Source organism: Carica papaya, chromosome 6 (genome assembly GCF_054855325.1).
Source record: "Carica papaya isolate Zhongbai chromosome 6, ASM5485532v1, whole genome shotgun sequence".
Taxonomy (NCBI): domain Eukaryota; kingdom Viridiplantae; phylum Streptophyta; class Magnoliopsida; order Brassicales; family Caricaceae; genus Carica; species Carica papaya.
Genome location: NC_142314.1, coordinates 35,178,465 through 35,193,893, shown reverse-complemented (window position 1 = coordinate 35,193,893; position 15,429 = coordinate 35,178,465). Strand labels below are relative to the sequence as shown.

The window sequence follows — 15,429 nt, the reverse complement described above, 5'->3', positions numbered from 1 at the left end:
TTTTAGTGATTGTATGGATTCTAAACTAAAAGCTTTATCTCCTGGTGACAAATTCTCATTAAAGTTGTTGCTCAAGTCAATTCCAGCTTAGATCCCGAGTTGTTTACAAATTCTGTAAGGTATTTGTGCTCAAATTGAACAGTTGATCTCCTGTATCTAGTGCTGGCAACAAAATTGGGAAAGAAAAATCCATTGGCTCGCACTACGAAAATTATGTCATAACAAAAGAGTCGTCAAATTTAAAAGCTAAACTCTGCCTAAAACCTTTTGACAATAAGTCACACAGCAAAAATTTTGAATGTATAATAGTTTAGCTAGCTAAAAATGACAACATTAACGAGTTATGTTGAGATCCTCTCCAATATTGATTATTATAGACTGCAAGAGGCAACACGTTAATACAAAATTGAGATATAAGGCTGCTCAACTATGACTAGTCAGCTCTAAACATCATGTCATTCCCTGGTAGTGCAAAGAAAATATCAAAATCCTTGCAGCTTCTTGACGGCGATTTGTTGGAAGGTTGAAATGACTTCCCTAGCATCAGAAAATCCTGGAGGAACCAAATAAATTAACTCATGGCACCAATAGACTCCCTTCAAATAAATTAACTTAGCTTTGCAAAGCTTAAGCAACAGAAAATCGCTCAGCCGGATTCACTACCAATAAAAAACAGATAGCAGAGATATATTACAAAATTATGATGATGTAACCTTATATCAAAACAAGAGTACTCCATAAATCTGCCCACCCTATCCTAAGACAAAAGTTAATTTCCCTCCTCCTAGGTCTTATCTGATAAAAACTCCAAACCTCTTAAACTATACAAACTAAAACCTTTAACATTTACTAAATTCCAGAAGTCATTTGAATATATGGTCACCTGATGTCTGTTATAGCCTAGATGGTGCGATCTGTTTAGTGCTTTCCTTATCAAGGTACATAATTCACGCTACCCCCCGACTGCCATCAAGTCATTAGATACACCTCTGCAATTGGTTGTGGAATGTTCATTTTCTTTTGTCACTTCTTCCCCTGCTTTTTCCTCATGATATAGACGCAGGGATGTCAAAAATGCAAAATACTCATTAGATACACCTCTGCAATTGGTTGTGGAATGTTCATTTTCTTTTGTCACTTCTTCCCCTGCTTTTTCCTCATGATATATACGCAGGGATGTCAAAAATGCAAAATACTTTCTCATTGGAAACTGATATCAGAATGTTAAGCTAGAAGCATGATGCTCATTTTGTCTTTTTTTTTTTCAGGAAATACATACTCAATGTACTTCTTTATTAAACTAATAATAAATGCAATTAAGATAGTTTTTAAATCAATCAACTGCCAACCTTTCACCTCATTATTGATAAGGTATTATTGGGCGTGAAATTCAATTGTAGCTTTTAAGCTTTTAAGTGTATTCTACAAAAAAAAAATGGTTATGAAATCCTGGCTATGATATATACTTGAGCACACACAGTTAATGGCTTTTTTCAGTAATGCTATCCAACAGTAATGATCAACAAGGCATTGCCCCTGATAAAATACATGCAAAATATTAAGAAATAGATTTAGATTATCACTTACCAAATTATTGTTATATCAAGATTAGCCATCAAAACAACCACTAATGAGAAAGCAAAGAGTAGTAGAAGAGAATCACCTGACAAAATATGCTATGTACAAGTTCCAATGAAAACGATGTCCATGTAGAATCAGAGAAATGGTATTGAAAGTCCATGCCTGCTTAATCCAACAGAATTCTTCATCTAAAAACCTTCCAATCTACCAATATTTTTTGCAGCTTATTAGCCTCTTCAACCATGCCAACATCAGCTATACCTTTAATTATTGTGGAATAGATCGTCTCATCTGGTTTACATCGACTTGTGATCATCATTTCTAGAACTTGTATTGCCATATCTAATTTCTTATTCTTACATAATCCATGGATTACCAACCTGTAAGAACTTACTCTAATTGGTTGATCTCTCCTATTCATCTCTCTCAGTATCTCTGCAGCTTCCTGAACCAAATCAAACCGGCAAAGCCCCCAAAGCAAAGAACGATATGTTATGTCATCGGGAATAATTTTATTTCTTACCATGTCCCCGTACAATCTCAATGCTTTCTCCATACAACCCTTTTTAGCCAATCCATCAATAATGGTATTATACGTAATCAAACCAGGAGAACAGGAACTACCACTTAAATAGTTTAGTAGTTGAATAGCCTCATCCATCATTCCCTCTTTACAAATGGCTCCTAGGAGAGTATTGTAAGTTACTATGTCAGGCGAACACCTTTGTGAAAGCATTTGATAGAAGAAGTTGATGGCACGATCTATATGCCCATATTTACATAAACCATTTATCAAAATATTGTAGGTAACGACTGTTGGAGGATAGGAAGTTTTACTCATAATTGCCAAGATCTCATCCACTTCATCCCAACACCGACGGCTAACAAGAGAATGGAGAAAAGTGTTGTAAGTTATAGCATTGGGCTCTAATCCATGAGATAAAATATGATATATGACCAAAGCTGCATCTTCATACTTCCCCTGTTTACAATTAAAATTAACCAGGGAATTGTAGGTAACAATGTCAGGATAACAGCCTTCAATTTCCATATCTTCCAATACTTCCATAGCTCGTACTGTTCCACAGTGCTTGCAGACAAGTTCAATGAGAACTGTGTAGGTGATCAGATAAGGAGGGCATCCCTTTCTAAGCTGATCCTTCCAAAATCCAATAGCCTGTTCAAAATTTCCATTATCAAACATCCGACGGATTATTGTGTTGTATGTTATTACATCAGGGAGAGTACCACTCAAGCTCATATCTTCCAAGAGATTAATGGCAGATCTTAATCGTCCTCTCTTACAGAGAGCCCCAATCATCATATTGTATGTAATAGTATCTGGGATGCCACCAGACATGACCATTATTTTCAAGACTTTAGTTGCTTTATCTACTTGATCAACTTTAGCAAGGCCACGGATTAAGTTGATGCAAGAAGGGAAGTGGGGAATTTGATTATGACGTGCCATTATCTCTATGAGCCTGCAAGCATCTGTTAACTTCCCATTGCTGCAAAATTTCTGAAGGATTTCATTGTTGGTTTCTTCATTGTTCTCAACAAATGGCCCATCAGAAGATAATATTGTAGAGTTTGGCAGCTCCTTCATTCTCGTTTGACCTCTGAATTCTTTCCTAATACCCAAGATATGGCTTTCTGAGCTCCATTCTTGGTCAACTTCACTAACTTGGTCGATGTAAACTTTTCTCCGTAATCTTCTGCACCTTAAAGGATCAGCATTGCAGCTGGATCTATCATCTCTCCTCCATAGTAAACAAGACTGCCTTCCATAGCTACACTTTGATGAACAATTTAAATGATAAACTGTTGAGCAGCAGCCAGGTTTTCTAGAGTACTTTTGTAGATTATATAAACCATGAATCTCAAGGACAAAATTTGGCTGGGCAAGTGTATCCATCTATACACCCAGTTGATAGAATGTACTTTGTACTTGTGACAAATTCATAAAATTATGTAACTTGTAACCCAAATTTGCCTTTCAATCCAATCCAATCCAATGAAGTGCAACGAAGATCAGCTTTACAGTACGGAGAATTACTTGCTGGACTCTTTATAATTGGTATATTGTATAATATTAGCTTCGCCTAAGACTGAGGCTGAGACCAATAACCAGAGCTGTGAAAATCAAATCAAAGATGTATAGATCAGGTCATTCATTCTAAGTAGAGCCTGAAAGGATTTTGCATGTGAACCAGAGTAACCAAGCCAATTCCCCCCAAGTGGAAGATATCAAATGATAAGTTCTCTTTTTGATAGCAAAACAGAAATACAGCTAGACTTGTTTCTCAAAAACAATATGGGCTAGACCTGTAGTAATTTCAAGTAAAACAATTGAAAACAAAATGTCATATACGTGTATGCATGACCAGAGCCTCTCTAGGTCCTGAAAGCTGAAACCCAAACAGCAATAACACTCCCACCTCAGAAAATCTCTAGATTCTTTTAACAATAACTAAACCGGAAGAAGGAAAAAAGAAAAAGAAATAATTGAATTACGTTGTTAAATACAATATTCAGCGACTAAGATCTTTAAGCAGTCATAAAAAACAATCCCATTTCCAATAAAATTTAACTAGCCACAAAATTATGGTTTGGGAAAAAGAAAAACTAGCTCCTAAAATGACAGAACCAAAAAATAATTATCAAATTGAACAAAAGTTTCTTTACCTACAAATGCACACTACATTACAGTTTCCTGTCTGCATACCGAATCAGCTAGCATTTCCAAAATGCCAGAATGAAAAGGGCCCGAATAAAAATTAATGAATAACCTTCAATGAACTATCAATTATAGGACATAATAAACATACCGGGTTCAGCAAGTCTGATTTTTGGGGCCCCCTCTATCAAGTGTAATGAACCGAGAATTCACCGTTCATGCCTTGTGCTGGTCAGGAAATATTAAGTTGGCACTGGTAATGACTAGGGTTTCGGTTTTGAAAATTACGTAGAAGTAGGAATTTGTAGTGATATTGCTTTTTTCGTTCCAGTTCGGATCGGGTTTTACCCATCCGATATTATATATGACGTCAAAATTCTAATATTCTAAAATTTTAGGTTTTTTCAAAATAAATTTAGGATTTCTTTTGTATTTAGTTATATGACAAAAGTTATATTTAAAATAATATGAATTAAGCTCAAAATATATTTCAAAACAAAAAATTATAATGACAATGATGTATCTTAATAGATAATAAGATATACAAATTATTACTAATTAAATATTTAGCATTCAATAATTAATATGTAGCTGGAGTTTATTTTTTTATTTTATAAGTTGAGCAAGATTATAGAATTATTATCGGTATTTCATATAATAAAGACTAATAAATAACATAAATTTTGTAAATATATAATATTAAAGAATATAAAATAATCACATCTCACAGTTTATGTTACAAATTAATACCAATAAATAATTTTCTCCAAAAAAAATTAGTAAAAAAAATTATGATCGCGTCATCGTCATGATGCTAAAAATGACCTGAGTAAATATCCTTATGTGGGTTAAAAGGCCTCACTCTTTGAGTGGTTGGAGTTTAACATGAATGTCTATGTTTGTTTTGACTCTGGTTTTGTTGGTGGTGGTGCCCTCGTTATGGATTATTATGGTAACTATGTGAAGGGTTTTGTGTGTAATATTGATATTAACTAGGGTCTACCTTGCCAACCATATTAGAAAAATATTCTATATCTCGGTTAAGAAGTTTAGATATCTCATATCTATTATGAGAGAAATGGTTGTCCTGATCTGTTGGTCTGTTGAGCTTGCCACATTCTGATGGACAGTTTAAAACAACTTAAGGCTTTGCGTGCTCTCTATGGCCATCACTGTATGGATGCTTGTGGTCTACCTTGCCAACCATATTAGAAAAATATTCTATATCTCGGTTAAGAAGTTTAGATATCTCATATCTATTATGAGAGAAATGGTTGTCCTGATCTGTTGGTCTGTTGAGCTTGCCACATTCTGATGGACAGTTTAAAACAACTAAAGGCTTTGCGTGCTCTCTATGGCCATCACTGTATGGATGCTTGTGGTCTACCTTGCCAACCATATTAGAAAAATATTCTATATCTCGGTTAAGAAGTTTAGATATCTCATATCTATTATGAGAGAAATGGTTGTCCTGATCTGTTGGTCTGTTGAGCTTGCCACATTCTGATGGACAGTTTAAAACAACTAAAGGCTTTGCGTGCTCTCTATGACCATCACTGTATGGATGCTTGTGACACAACTTGGACTATTTTTTGAGTATCAATTACTTATTATATTTGTTTATTTTTTTTAATAAAAAATTATGTATATAGAATGTTTATTTATTATACGAGACATAAATAAGTATTATATATTTAAATAATATTTTTTAAAAATTAAAATAATCATTTATAATTTTTTTTTATATTTATTCACTAATGAGAGTATTACTACCATCAGTATCGACATCCCATCACCATTATTAAAACATCTATTATCATTGTCAGCGTTACTACCACTACTACCCACAAGTGCTGACGCTATTATCACAGTTACTCTATCACTATTTTTTTTGTTGTTGTTGTTTTATTGATAAATGTTACCACTCTATCTTCGTCATTTTACTTTGACTAATATTATCATCTCATAACTATTGTCACATATATTCTTATTGCACGTGCTATTATTACTCATTTATTACCATCGTTGTTAATCAACGTTGCTGTTATTCTATCATCATTATTATCACCTTAACTATCATAATTACAACCATTGCCTACTATTGTTATCAATTTTACCTCAATTCCGCTATCATTATCATTATTAGCATTGTTATTTTCGTTATCACTATTTTTGATGATCGACATCATCAATCCTAATACATTATTCTCATTCTTATTGTTATTTCATTATTATTATTACTGTTACCATCACTATTATCGTTATAATTACAAGCATCACCAGTATCATCAATTATTAATATAAATAATAACTTTTTTTATGCATTTTACATTATACTATTTAATTTTTTAAAAGGTATTGTGTGATAAAATTTTTACATATTACTAACTTATGTTATTTTATTTAAGTACGTTATCATATTTAACTACAACTACGCTCAAGTACCGAATATAACATAATTACTGTAAATAAAAATATAAAATATCGTAAAATTATAATAAAATAAACTTTTTACGTTATCATAATTTATTTTTTTTGTAAAAGATACTCGATGTATATATATAGTTAAACATAAAATTTTTTTTTGTTAACTCGTAACGAATCAATTATTACTATTTAAAATAAAAATAATAATATTTATATTGGCATTGTATTTTTTTGTATAGGTGTAAATATTCATGTAAGATTGGCGGTGCAACTTTTTGTGTTTTAGATATTTTTTTTAAGCATAAAAAGTAATTTATGTTTATTTTCTTATAAGCAAATGGGATACTTTCTGAAATAACATGGTTTTGTTTTTTTTTTTTTTCTATAAATAATTTTGATTAATAGGTTCAATCCTTATATTTAACAGAGAAAAACCCTGTAGACTGTAATTCCCTCCTCTCTCTCATCCCTGCCGATCTCTTCATGTTCATCATCCTCAGGTTGCTGCTCCGATCTTCTCACCACACTTTATCTATTCTGTTAATCCACTGAAACCAGTAAAAACTTCAATGTTTCAACGAAATTAAGCTTACACAAATGTTTTTATGATTCACTTTTGTTGTTGTTTTTTTGTTTTTTTTTTTTCATTTTATAGCTTCTTCGTCTCGGTATAATTCCGTGGAGTGGAGGATGCAAGGGTTTGCAGGCGGAGGAGGAGGCGGTGGTGTTGGGCCAACCGATTTGGCCCAGCTCCAGTCTACAATGCACGCTATCGAACTTGCTTGTTCTTCCATTCAGGTATATGCTTATGCATATAGGTATCTGTAGGCACTCTAATAATTGCTTTATCAATTTGTTTCGTTAAATGGAAGAAGCTGAAAACTGGAGCTTCGAGTGTTTTACTGACGCAAAGGAAAAGAGGAAGCTAAGCAACCGTGTTCTTGCCGGTGTTCCTATTGGTGCTAAGCAAAGATGATCTTCTGTAGCATTAGTATTGTACAAAATCATATGCAGGTCACTGCACCTTTGCCACACGAGCTGGCTTACTCGCATTGAAAACTAATTATGTTATACTCTTCATGGCAGATGCATATTAATCCAGCTGCCGCTGAGGCTACTATTTTATCACTATTCCAGTCACCTCATCCATACAAGGCATGCCAGTTCATTTTAGGTGCGGAAGTTGATGCAATAATGATTATGCTTTGCCCTTTGCATCCTGATTCTGGAACTAATTACTTGACTTGGTTATTTCCGGGACCATGAAATGAGAGTGTAATATTGTTGGATGGGTTTGGAGGAGAAACTATCTGATCTTTCAGGCTAAAAATGTGTGTTTGCAGAGAATTCTCAGGTGGCAGATGCTAGGTTTCAGGCTGCTGCAGCTATTCGAGATGCAGCTATCCGAGAATGGAGTTTCCTTCAGGCTGACGACAAGAGAAACTTGATTAGGTAATATTAAACAAGAACCCTTCCACTCGGTTCTATTAGCCTTGGAAAATATTCAATGTTTGATAAGTTCAGAATTACGTATCTTTCGTCAATATTTTGCTCAATGTTCTGATGAGCACTAAATCCTTCACTTTAAAAAAATAACATTGGCTTCTTTGATTCACCAAATTATTAGAAGAACTAATTTCAATCTTAATTGATCAGATTGGGAATCATTGTATTATATTTGCAGTTTTTGTCTTTGTTATATGATGCAACATGCTAGTTCACACGAAGGCTATGTACAATCAAAAATATCTTCCGTGGCTGCTCAGTTGATGAAAAGGGGCTGGTAAGCTTAATTGTTAAAGAGAATATCTACTCCTTTTAATAAAATAAATTGATGCAATGAATGTGTAAGAGCAACTACGTTGTACCTGCAATTTTTGTTGCTTCTTCTCATGTCATTTTCATATCCTGAATAGAATATAAGACATGCCATGCTGTTTGTACTTGCCAAGGTAGTTAGGTAGGTGTTATTGGGGGTAAAGTTGGTTATGGTTGGATAAGTCAAAGCTGAGACATTGGCATAGGGAGGCAACAGGTGGGGATAAACATGATAATTAATACTTAAGCCTTATCCCCTTGGCTATCTTATGAGTGATCTGGCATAGAAAAATAAAAGAGGTTTTGAGGATATTGAATTGTTTTCTGTAGAAGTAAGGATTCTTGGGTGCAGACTCTTAAGTTTTTTTAATTAAGAGTCAACCTCTTTACTTCAGTGAGGACTCAAGGGACCTGACTAATATCTCGGTACATTGTAAATATTTTTCGTGTATAGGTTGCACTTAGTGGTAGGTGTTCAAATTTTGGTGCAAACCATAAAACCAGACTGATTGGACTGGATCAGATTGAATATAGTTTGGTCTGGTCTTCAATCCAAAGGTGGGAGGAATGAAATTAGACAAAAAAAATCTTAACTATGCGTTGATAGTTAATAAATTACTGTTTGTTTTATTAATTTCATTAAATATGGATTCGATGAATGATTATAATTTATGAACTTATTGCTTGTTTTAATTTTGATCAATTTCATTAGTTATTAAAATACAAACATGATAATTTAAAAAAAAAATTGGTCTAAGCAGTTCGGATTGGATTTAAACCGGAAAATACTAGTTCGGCCCAGTTTAGACTGAAATGAGAATAGTCCAGTCTTCTTTCCGTATACCCTTCTTTATTCGGTCCCTCACTCTAGTTTGATATGATCTAGTCTGATTCTGAAATGATGAACACTGTTAATTGCATCCCCATGGTATTGTTGAATAACACACTTTTTGTTCCAAAAGAGCTCCTAAAATTTTCAAGAAAGAAGCAGCTGTGACTACTGCATTAAACAAATGGCTATTACAAATTCAGGGAATTGCCTTTTGGGAACTACAAGACTAAAGCAAGCACTAGCACTAGCCCCATCTAGAAACATGGTACACATAAAGACTAAAATAACTGGTTGTTCATCGAAGTTCGTGACAAGTTGTTATCGAAGTTTCCAAGTATTTGTTGATGTTTGACTGTTTTTTTTTTTCAGTCTTTATATGTTCTGTCTCTAAATGGGATTGGTGCTGGTGTTTGCTTTAGGCTCTTAGATCTCAAAAAGGCACATCTCTGAATGTGGTCTTAAATGTACTTTCATAACCTCGGTTACAGTAGCCATTTGTTCTTCATTGTGGGATTGCTTGAAGGATTTGAACCAATTCATTTCTTCCTTGGTTTTTCTCTTCTAAAAAAAAAGAAAGAGAAAAAATTTCTTCTTTGGTGTTTATTTGATGTGTTCTCTCTGCTTAGAGATCATCTCTACCTGTTTTTGTGGTTTCTAGTGGAGTAAGGGTAAATATATTGCTTTGGAGAGGGTTTTCTTACTAGGTTGTGGGTCATTAGTATGAGGATATTTAAGCAAGAATCTAAATTGTTTGATGACATTTGGGTGAGAAGGGTGGCTTTTTGCTTGTCTTTGAGATAAAGCCCACCATTTCTTTAATAGGGTTACTTTACTTACTCTAAAGGAGATCAGAATGCTGCTTTGTCTTGATACAATAAGATATTTTGTTTCTATTTCTTTTGGAGGATAGCTAATCCTCCTTTAGATTGTTTTATGAAGTCAGTTCAGAGTTCTTTTCTCCACATTAGATGTCTGCTACTTTGCTTCTAGTCAGTAGTGAGTCTGAAGGTCAACCTTGAAAATCTGAACTTGTTACAACTAAAAAGGTGGTTCTCATAAAGGACTTTTCTAGAACTGTGGATGCAATCTAAGTGGTTTTCCTATCAAATAGCTGGGGTTAACTCTAGGTGCCAAGAGTTCTGAGAAGAGGATTTGGGATCTGGTTGTCTCTGGTATATAAAAAAAGGTTGGTAGGGTGGAAAAAACTCTACCTATTCAAATGTATTAGGCTCTTCCTAACTCTGATCAATTTATTATATCTCTTTTCCTTATGCCTTCAAGTTTGGCCAATGGATTGTGACGCTTTCAGAGGCATCTTCTTTGGGGCAATGGGGAGAATAAGAGGACATTTCACTTAGTGGACTAGAAGATAATGCTGGAGGCTTGGGTATCAAATCCTTACTTCCATTTGGTAGGGCTTTTTGAGCCAAATGGTTATGGTGGTTTATCTTTGTGAATGGGAGCTTGTGGAGGAGTGTCATCTGTCCTCCACATGGGCTCTTGGATGGGGGTTGATGACAAGGGATTCTCGGATTGGATTTGGCTCTAGTTTGTGGAGAGGTATTAGGAAGGAATGGATTGTGGTATTGGACTTCACTTAGTTTCAGGTGAGTAGTGGTTGTAGAATGAGATTTAGGGATGATGTATGGTGCAGTAATCATCTGCTAAAACATCAAACTGCCCACTTTCTTTTCTCTTGCCAGGAACAACGACACAAATATTGCTTTTGGAGATGTTGAGGCATATTCCCCTTACCCATAACCTCAACGAATGGGTGGTGGGGGGATGCATTTGATCTCTTGCTTCCTTGAGTAAAGGCTTCGTGCAGCAGAATAGCGATGATGAGCCAATTAGGATGTTCAAATGGTGCAGGCTGGCATTGGATGTGCAAAGGTGTCTGGTCAGTGTCGCTGTGCGTGCAAGGAAGTTGCTTTATCCTTGTGCAGATTGCATGTTGGAGTTGAGTGCAGATCATGTGCTGGGGAGTCAGATGTGTGCCAGAGGCACGATTGTTGGTGGTCTGCTTGATTACTTCCATTACCAAACTCCTGGACAGTTCTGGCTGATAATTGTTTCAATTTGCCAACTAACAATTCAAATTTCAATATGTCCTATTCCTGGTCTTTATGATATGTCTTAAATTTTCCAAACATAGCTTCTAATTCCCTTATAGCAACTGGCTCTTATACCAGATGGTTATGATCCTTATTTAGGATCTAGCTATGAGATTTTTGTTAATAGTATTGGCTCATCAAGATCATGACGATCTCCTAGAGTTTAGAGTACGAAACTTTTTTGATAAAATTTTCTGCACATCCAATTTAGATACAGGTAGTGATTTTTACACAAGAGGGATGAGAAGCAGTTGTTCTAGTGATTATTTTTAGAGCAGTTGTTGCTTCACATTCTCTATATTTTTCTCCTATTATCATACCACACTATTACATTAATATCCACTTAAATATCCGACTTACACATAAAATCCAGCACATGAAGAGCAGTGAATCTGCAGCAGTTATTTTGGAATTTTATTCTTATTTCCAGATCTAAGTAACTACCTCCCTCCCTCTTTGTTATCATCTTCTATCTTATCCTTCAAGTAAATCATACACATACTTAATATATTATTAATCTTAGAGTGACATGTCTAAGATTAAGGATAGATGGTTATATTATTTTGACTCTTTGTTTTTGGGGCATGACGTATAATAGGATGGAGGATCTTGGGCATGTGACTGATAGTTTTACTGAATTGTAAATATTTTTTGTATATAGGTTGCGCCATCTTGATGCTATTGATTTAATATACTGTTTATATTTTTTATTTCAAAAAAAGAAATAATATCTAAATATATTATTAAATTTCTTGTCCTCTTTTTAGCATCTTTTTGCTGTAAAGAGTTTAACATCTCTAATACCAAATTGTTATGATCTTTATTTGAGATCTACTTATGAGATTTTTGCTAATAGTATGAGCTCGTTTTTTTTTTTGAAATAAAAAGTGTAAGATGTATCTTAACACGGTACCAAAACGGGGGTACCATGAATTTACAAAGATTTACAATGAAGTAAGAGTATTTATGATATTTCCAAAATCCATATCACTAATAATGTTATAACCTAATAAAATAGATCCAAAATAATAAATCCACCTATTTTTTAATTTGTTTGTACTACTTCCAACATCATCAAAGGCTCTACTATTCATTTCTTTTCAAATGACTCAAAAAACAGTTAAACGAATAATATTAGAAACATTTCTTTTTACACATAAACCATCCCAAACCCATATATCCTCCCCAACCGAACCGGCAATCATCTAATCAATCCCTAAAATGTCATAAATCATACACCACAAGCTGTATATTGTAGGACACCGTAATAAAAGGTGGTTGCAAGATTCCTCTGCCTTCAGACAGCAATAGCAGCCGTTCACCAAAATCTGACTTCTTATTTTCAGCTTGTCTAAGGTCAACGTTCTCCCCCAACATGCCTCCCACGTGAAAAATGCTATGCGAGGGGAACCATGGATTTCCATATGAGCTTAGCAGGAAAATCTTCCCAGGCAGCACCACCGATGCTGCAAAGATGATTGTAATGCGAGCTAACATAAAAATTTCCTTTCTTTTCCAGTTTCCACAAGAGCTGATCCTCGGATATTGACACATTCTGTGTTGCAAGTACCTGCAACAGCTCTTTGAGCTCCCCTATCTCCCAATCATTCAAATTCCGTTTAATAATGACAGCCCAAACAACATTCTTATTTGAAACACTGTAAGCTTCCTCAACCACCATATCCTTAGATTCAGCAACACTATAAATTGTGGGAAAACTTCTCCTAAGACAGCCATCACCCGCCCAAACATCATCCCAAAATTTAGCCTTGTTTCCTCTACCAGTCTTCCATTTACTACACTGTTGGAACCTATTCCACTGCATTAAAATCTTTGAGTGATATGTCTAAGATTAATAGTATGAGCTCGTTAGAGAGAACCCAACGTTATCTTAAAGTTTAAAGTGGCCAAGAAATTTTTTTGACAAATTTTTCAGCATATCTATTTCAGAGGCAGCAAGTTGTTTTTGCACAAGAGGGATGAGGAGTAGTTCTTTTGATGGTTATTTCTAGAGCAGTTACTGCTGCATATTCTCCCTAATTTTCTCCTACTTCCTACCACACTATAACATAAATACCCATGTAGATATCCTACTTATATCCAACATGTAGAGCAGTTAGTCCGCAACAGTTGAAATTTTAATCTTATTTCTAGATTAAGTAACTAACTACCTTTCTTTCTTATCATCTTCTATCTTGTCCTAAAACTAAATCATAAACATACTTAAAAACATAAAGTGTAGAATCGTTATTCACAAGACAATATCTTACTATATTATTAGACATGGTATAATATCTGAATATATAATTAAATTTCTGTTTCTCTTTTGAGCATCTTCTTGCTTTACAGATCTAACAGCTCTCTTCCAATTTTGCTAGTCTTAGTGCTCAGTAGTTCCAACTTGTAAATATTTTGTTCCCATCATTCATTTTTTTGGGAGAAGACCTTGGTGACCTTATAGATGCCTTGTATTATTCTACACTGTAATGTTTTCTTTTCTTGAGCTTAGGCTCTCTTTTGTACAATGGTGCACCTCGATGCCTTTTTGGTGCATTCTGTTTTATTTTTATTTTTTGGCACAATTAGATGTCCTATGATCAAAGGAAAGTCATAAAACGGAGCCAAGAATCTCCAATTCTAGGAAAAGGAGAGCAAGTATCCTTGAAAATTCTCTTTGTTCTTCTTCTTTGTTCTTTGAGAGAAAGAAAAAGTAACATTAACAGGGACCAAGGGGGTCTGCCCAAGTACATTATGAAAAGATGATGAGTCAAAAAGTCTCTCTTTAATGATATGGGTGCTGGCAACAGAAGATTATACAAGGCACCTTGGTGACCTTATAGATTCCTTGTATTATTCTACACTGTAATGGTTTATTTTCTTGAGCTTAGGCTCTCTTTTGTACAAGGGTGCACCTTGATGCCTTTTGGTGCATTCTGTTTTATTTTTTTTAGGCACAATTAGATGTCCTATGATAAAAGGAAAGTCATAAAATGATATGGGTGCTGGTAACAGAAGAGTCTTTCCGGCTAAGCTGATTTGGTCGACAAAAATTCCTCCTCTCATTTCTTTTTTCGCTTGGGAGGCATGTTGGAAAAAGCCCTCACTTTGGACAGGCTGAAAAGTAAAGGCAGGATTATTGTTTATGGTTGTTACTGCTGTCTTAAGGCAGAAGAAACCTGCAATCATTTACTTTTGTAGTGCCTGTATATAACCTATGGTGTAGGATTTATGGTTTGTTAAGTATTGATTGGGTAATCTCGGATTCGGATGGGGGGAGATTTGAGCTTGGGGATGGTTTATATATAAAAAAGAAGCATTGCCAATATCATCCTATTGACGGTTTTTTGGATCATTTGGAAAGAGCGGAATAGAAGGGATTTTGATAGCATAGAAAGTAATTCTAATAAATTAATTGATAGGTGAATGTACTTGTGTGGGACAATTGAGATAGGTCATGACATCATTAATGATGAGGATTTTGGGGATGTCATTGATACATTAACTTCATTGTAGATGTTTTTGTATATGCGTGGTGCCCATTTTTTGATATCTTGTGAATAATACTTTATGCTTTTTATATTTTTTTTAAAAAAATCATAAGTCAAAAAGTCAACCCAGTGGCTTTGGTCCTCATCATGAATGATCAAATTTCCTGCAAGAAAATACTGGAAATTGTTGACTAGAATATTTTGTTGCTCAATTAGTTGAGATATTTTTCTTTTATAGTGTTTTCTATAATGATGTAATTAATTATTACAATCCATTAAAATTTCTATAATAATGTAAATTTTCTTATTCGTAGGTAAGAATTCTGTGTATATACCTTGGTTGTAATAGGACAAAAATAATAAGAAAATAAAGTTATTTTTTTTTCGCCAAAATCTACATAAATGAAATCAGGTATCCCAAATTCTAGCAGAAGGAAAGCAAATATCCTGAAAATCTCTTTTGTTCCTCTTTTTCCTAATAATCGATAA

At 34.4% G+C, this 15,429-nt stretch overlaps 2 protein-coding genes across 6 annotated transcripts in view; one reads left to right on the top strand and one right to left on the bottom strand.

Annotated features, from left to right (window-relative positions):
• Positions 1 to 174: 174 nt before the first annotated feature.
• On the bottom strand, positions 175 to 4,568 carry LOC110807743 (Pentatricopeptide repeat (PPR) superfamily protein). 2 transcript variants are annotated; one of them, XM_088221755.1, is made up of 4 exons: positions 4,413 to 4,568; positions 1,664 to 3,717; positions 884 to 1,146; positions 175 to 553 (listed from the first exon to the last, which is right to left on the bottom strand). In XM_088221755.1, exon 2 carries the CDS (start codon positions 3,497 to 3,499, stop codon positions 1,766 to 1,768), a length of 1,734 nt encoding a protein of 577 aa, XP_088077881.1. In that variant the 5' UTR covers positions 3,500 to 3,717; positions 4,413 to 4,568; the 3' UTR covers positions 175 to 553; positions 884 to 1,146; positions 1,664 to 1,765. The 2 variants fall into 2 exon arrangements, with proteins under 2 accessions (XP_088077881.1, XP_088077880.1); XM_088221754.1 differs by lacking the exon at positions 884 to 1,146.
• A 2,464-nt stretch (positions 4,569 to 7,032) lies between these two features.
• The window catches only part of LOC110807742 (exportin-4 protein), a 34,448-nt gene continuing 26,051 nt past the window's right edge, over positions 7,033 to 15,429 (top strand). For 2 of the 4 annotated variants that reach the window (XM_022032959.2, XM_022032960.2), the window contains exons 1-5: positions 7,033 to 7,188; positions 7,344 to 7,486; positions 7,775 to 7,862; positions 8,032 to 8,140; positions 8,373 to 8,471. In XM_022032959.2, the coding sequence (XP_021888651.1) occupies positions 7,379 to 7,486; positions 7,775 to 7,862; positions 8,032 to 8,140; positions 8,373 to 8,471 (404 nt within the window). In that variant the 5' untranslated portion in view covers positions 7,033 to 7,188; positions 7,344 to 7,378. Of the gene's footprint in view, positions 7,189 to 7,343; positions 7,487 to 7,774; positions 7,863 to 8,010; positions 8,141 to 8,344; positions 8,472 to 15,429 lie in introns of those variants that run through there. The other 2 variants (XM_088206503.1, XM_088206504.1) reach the window with 2 other exon arrangements.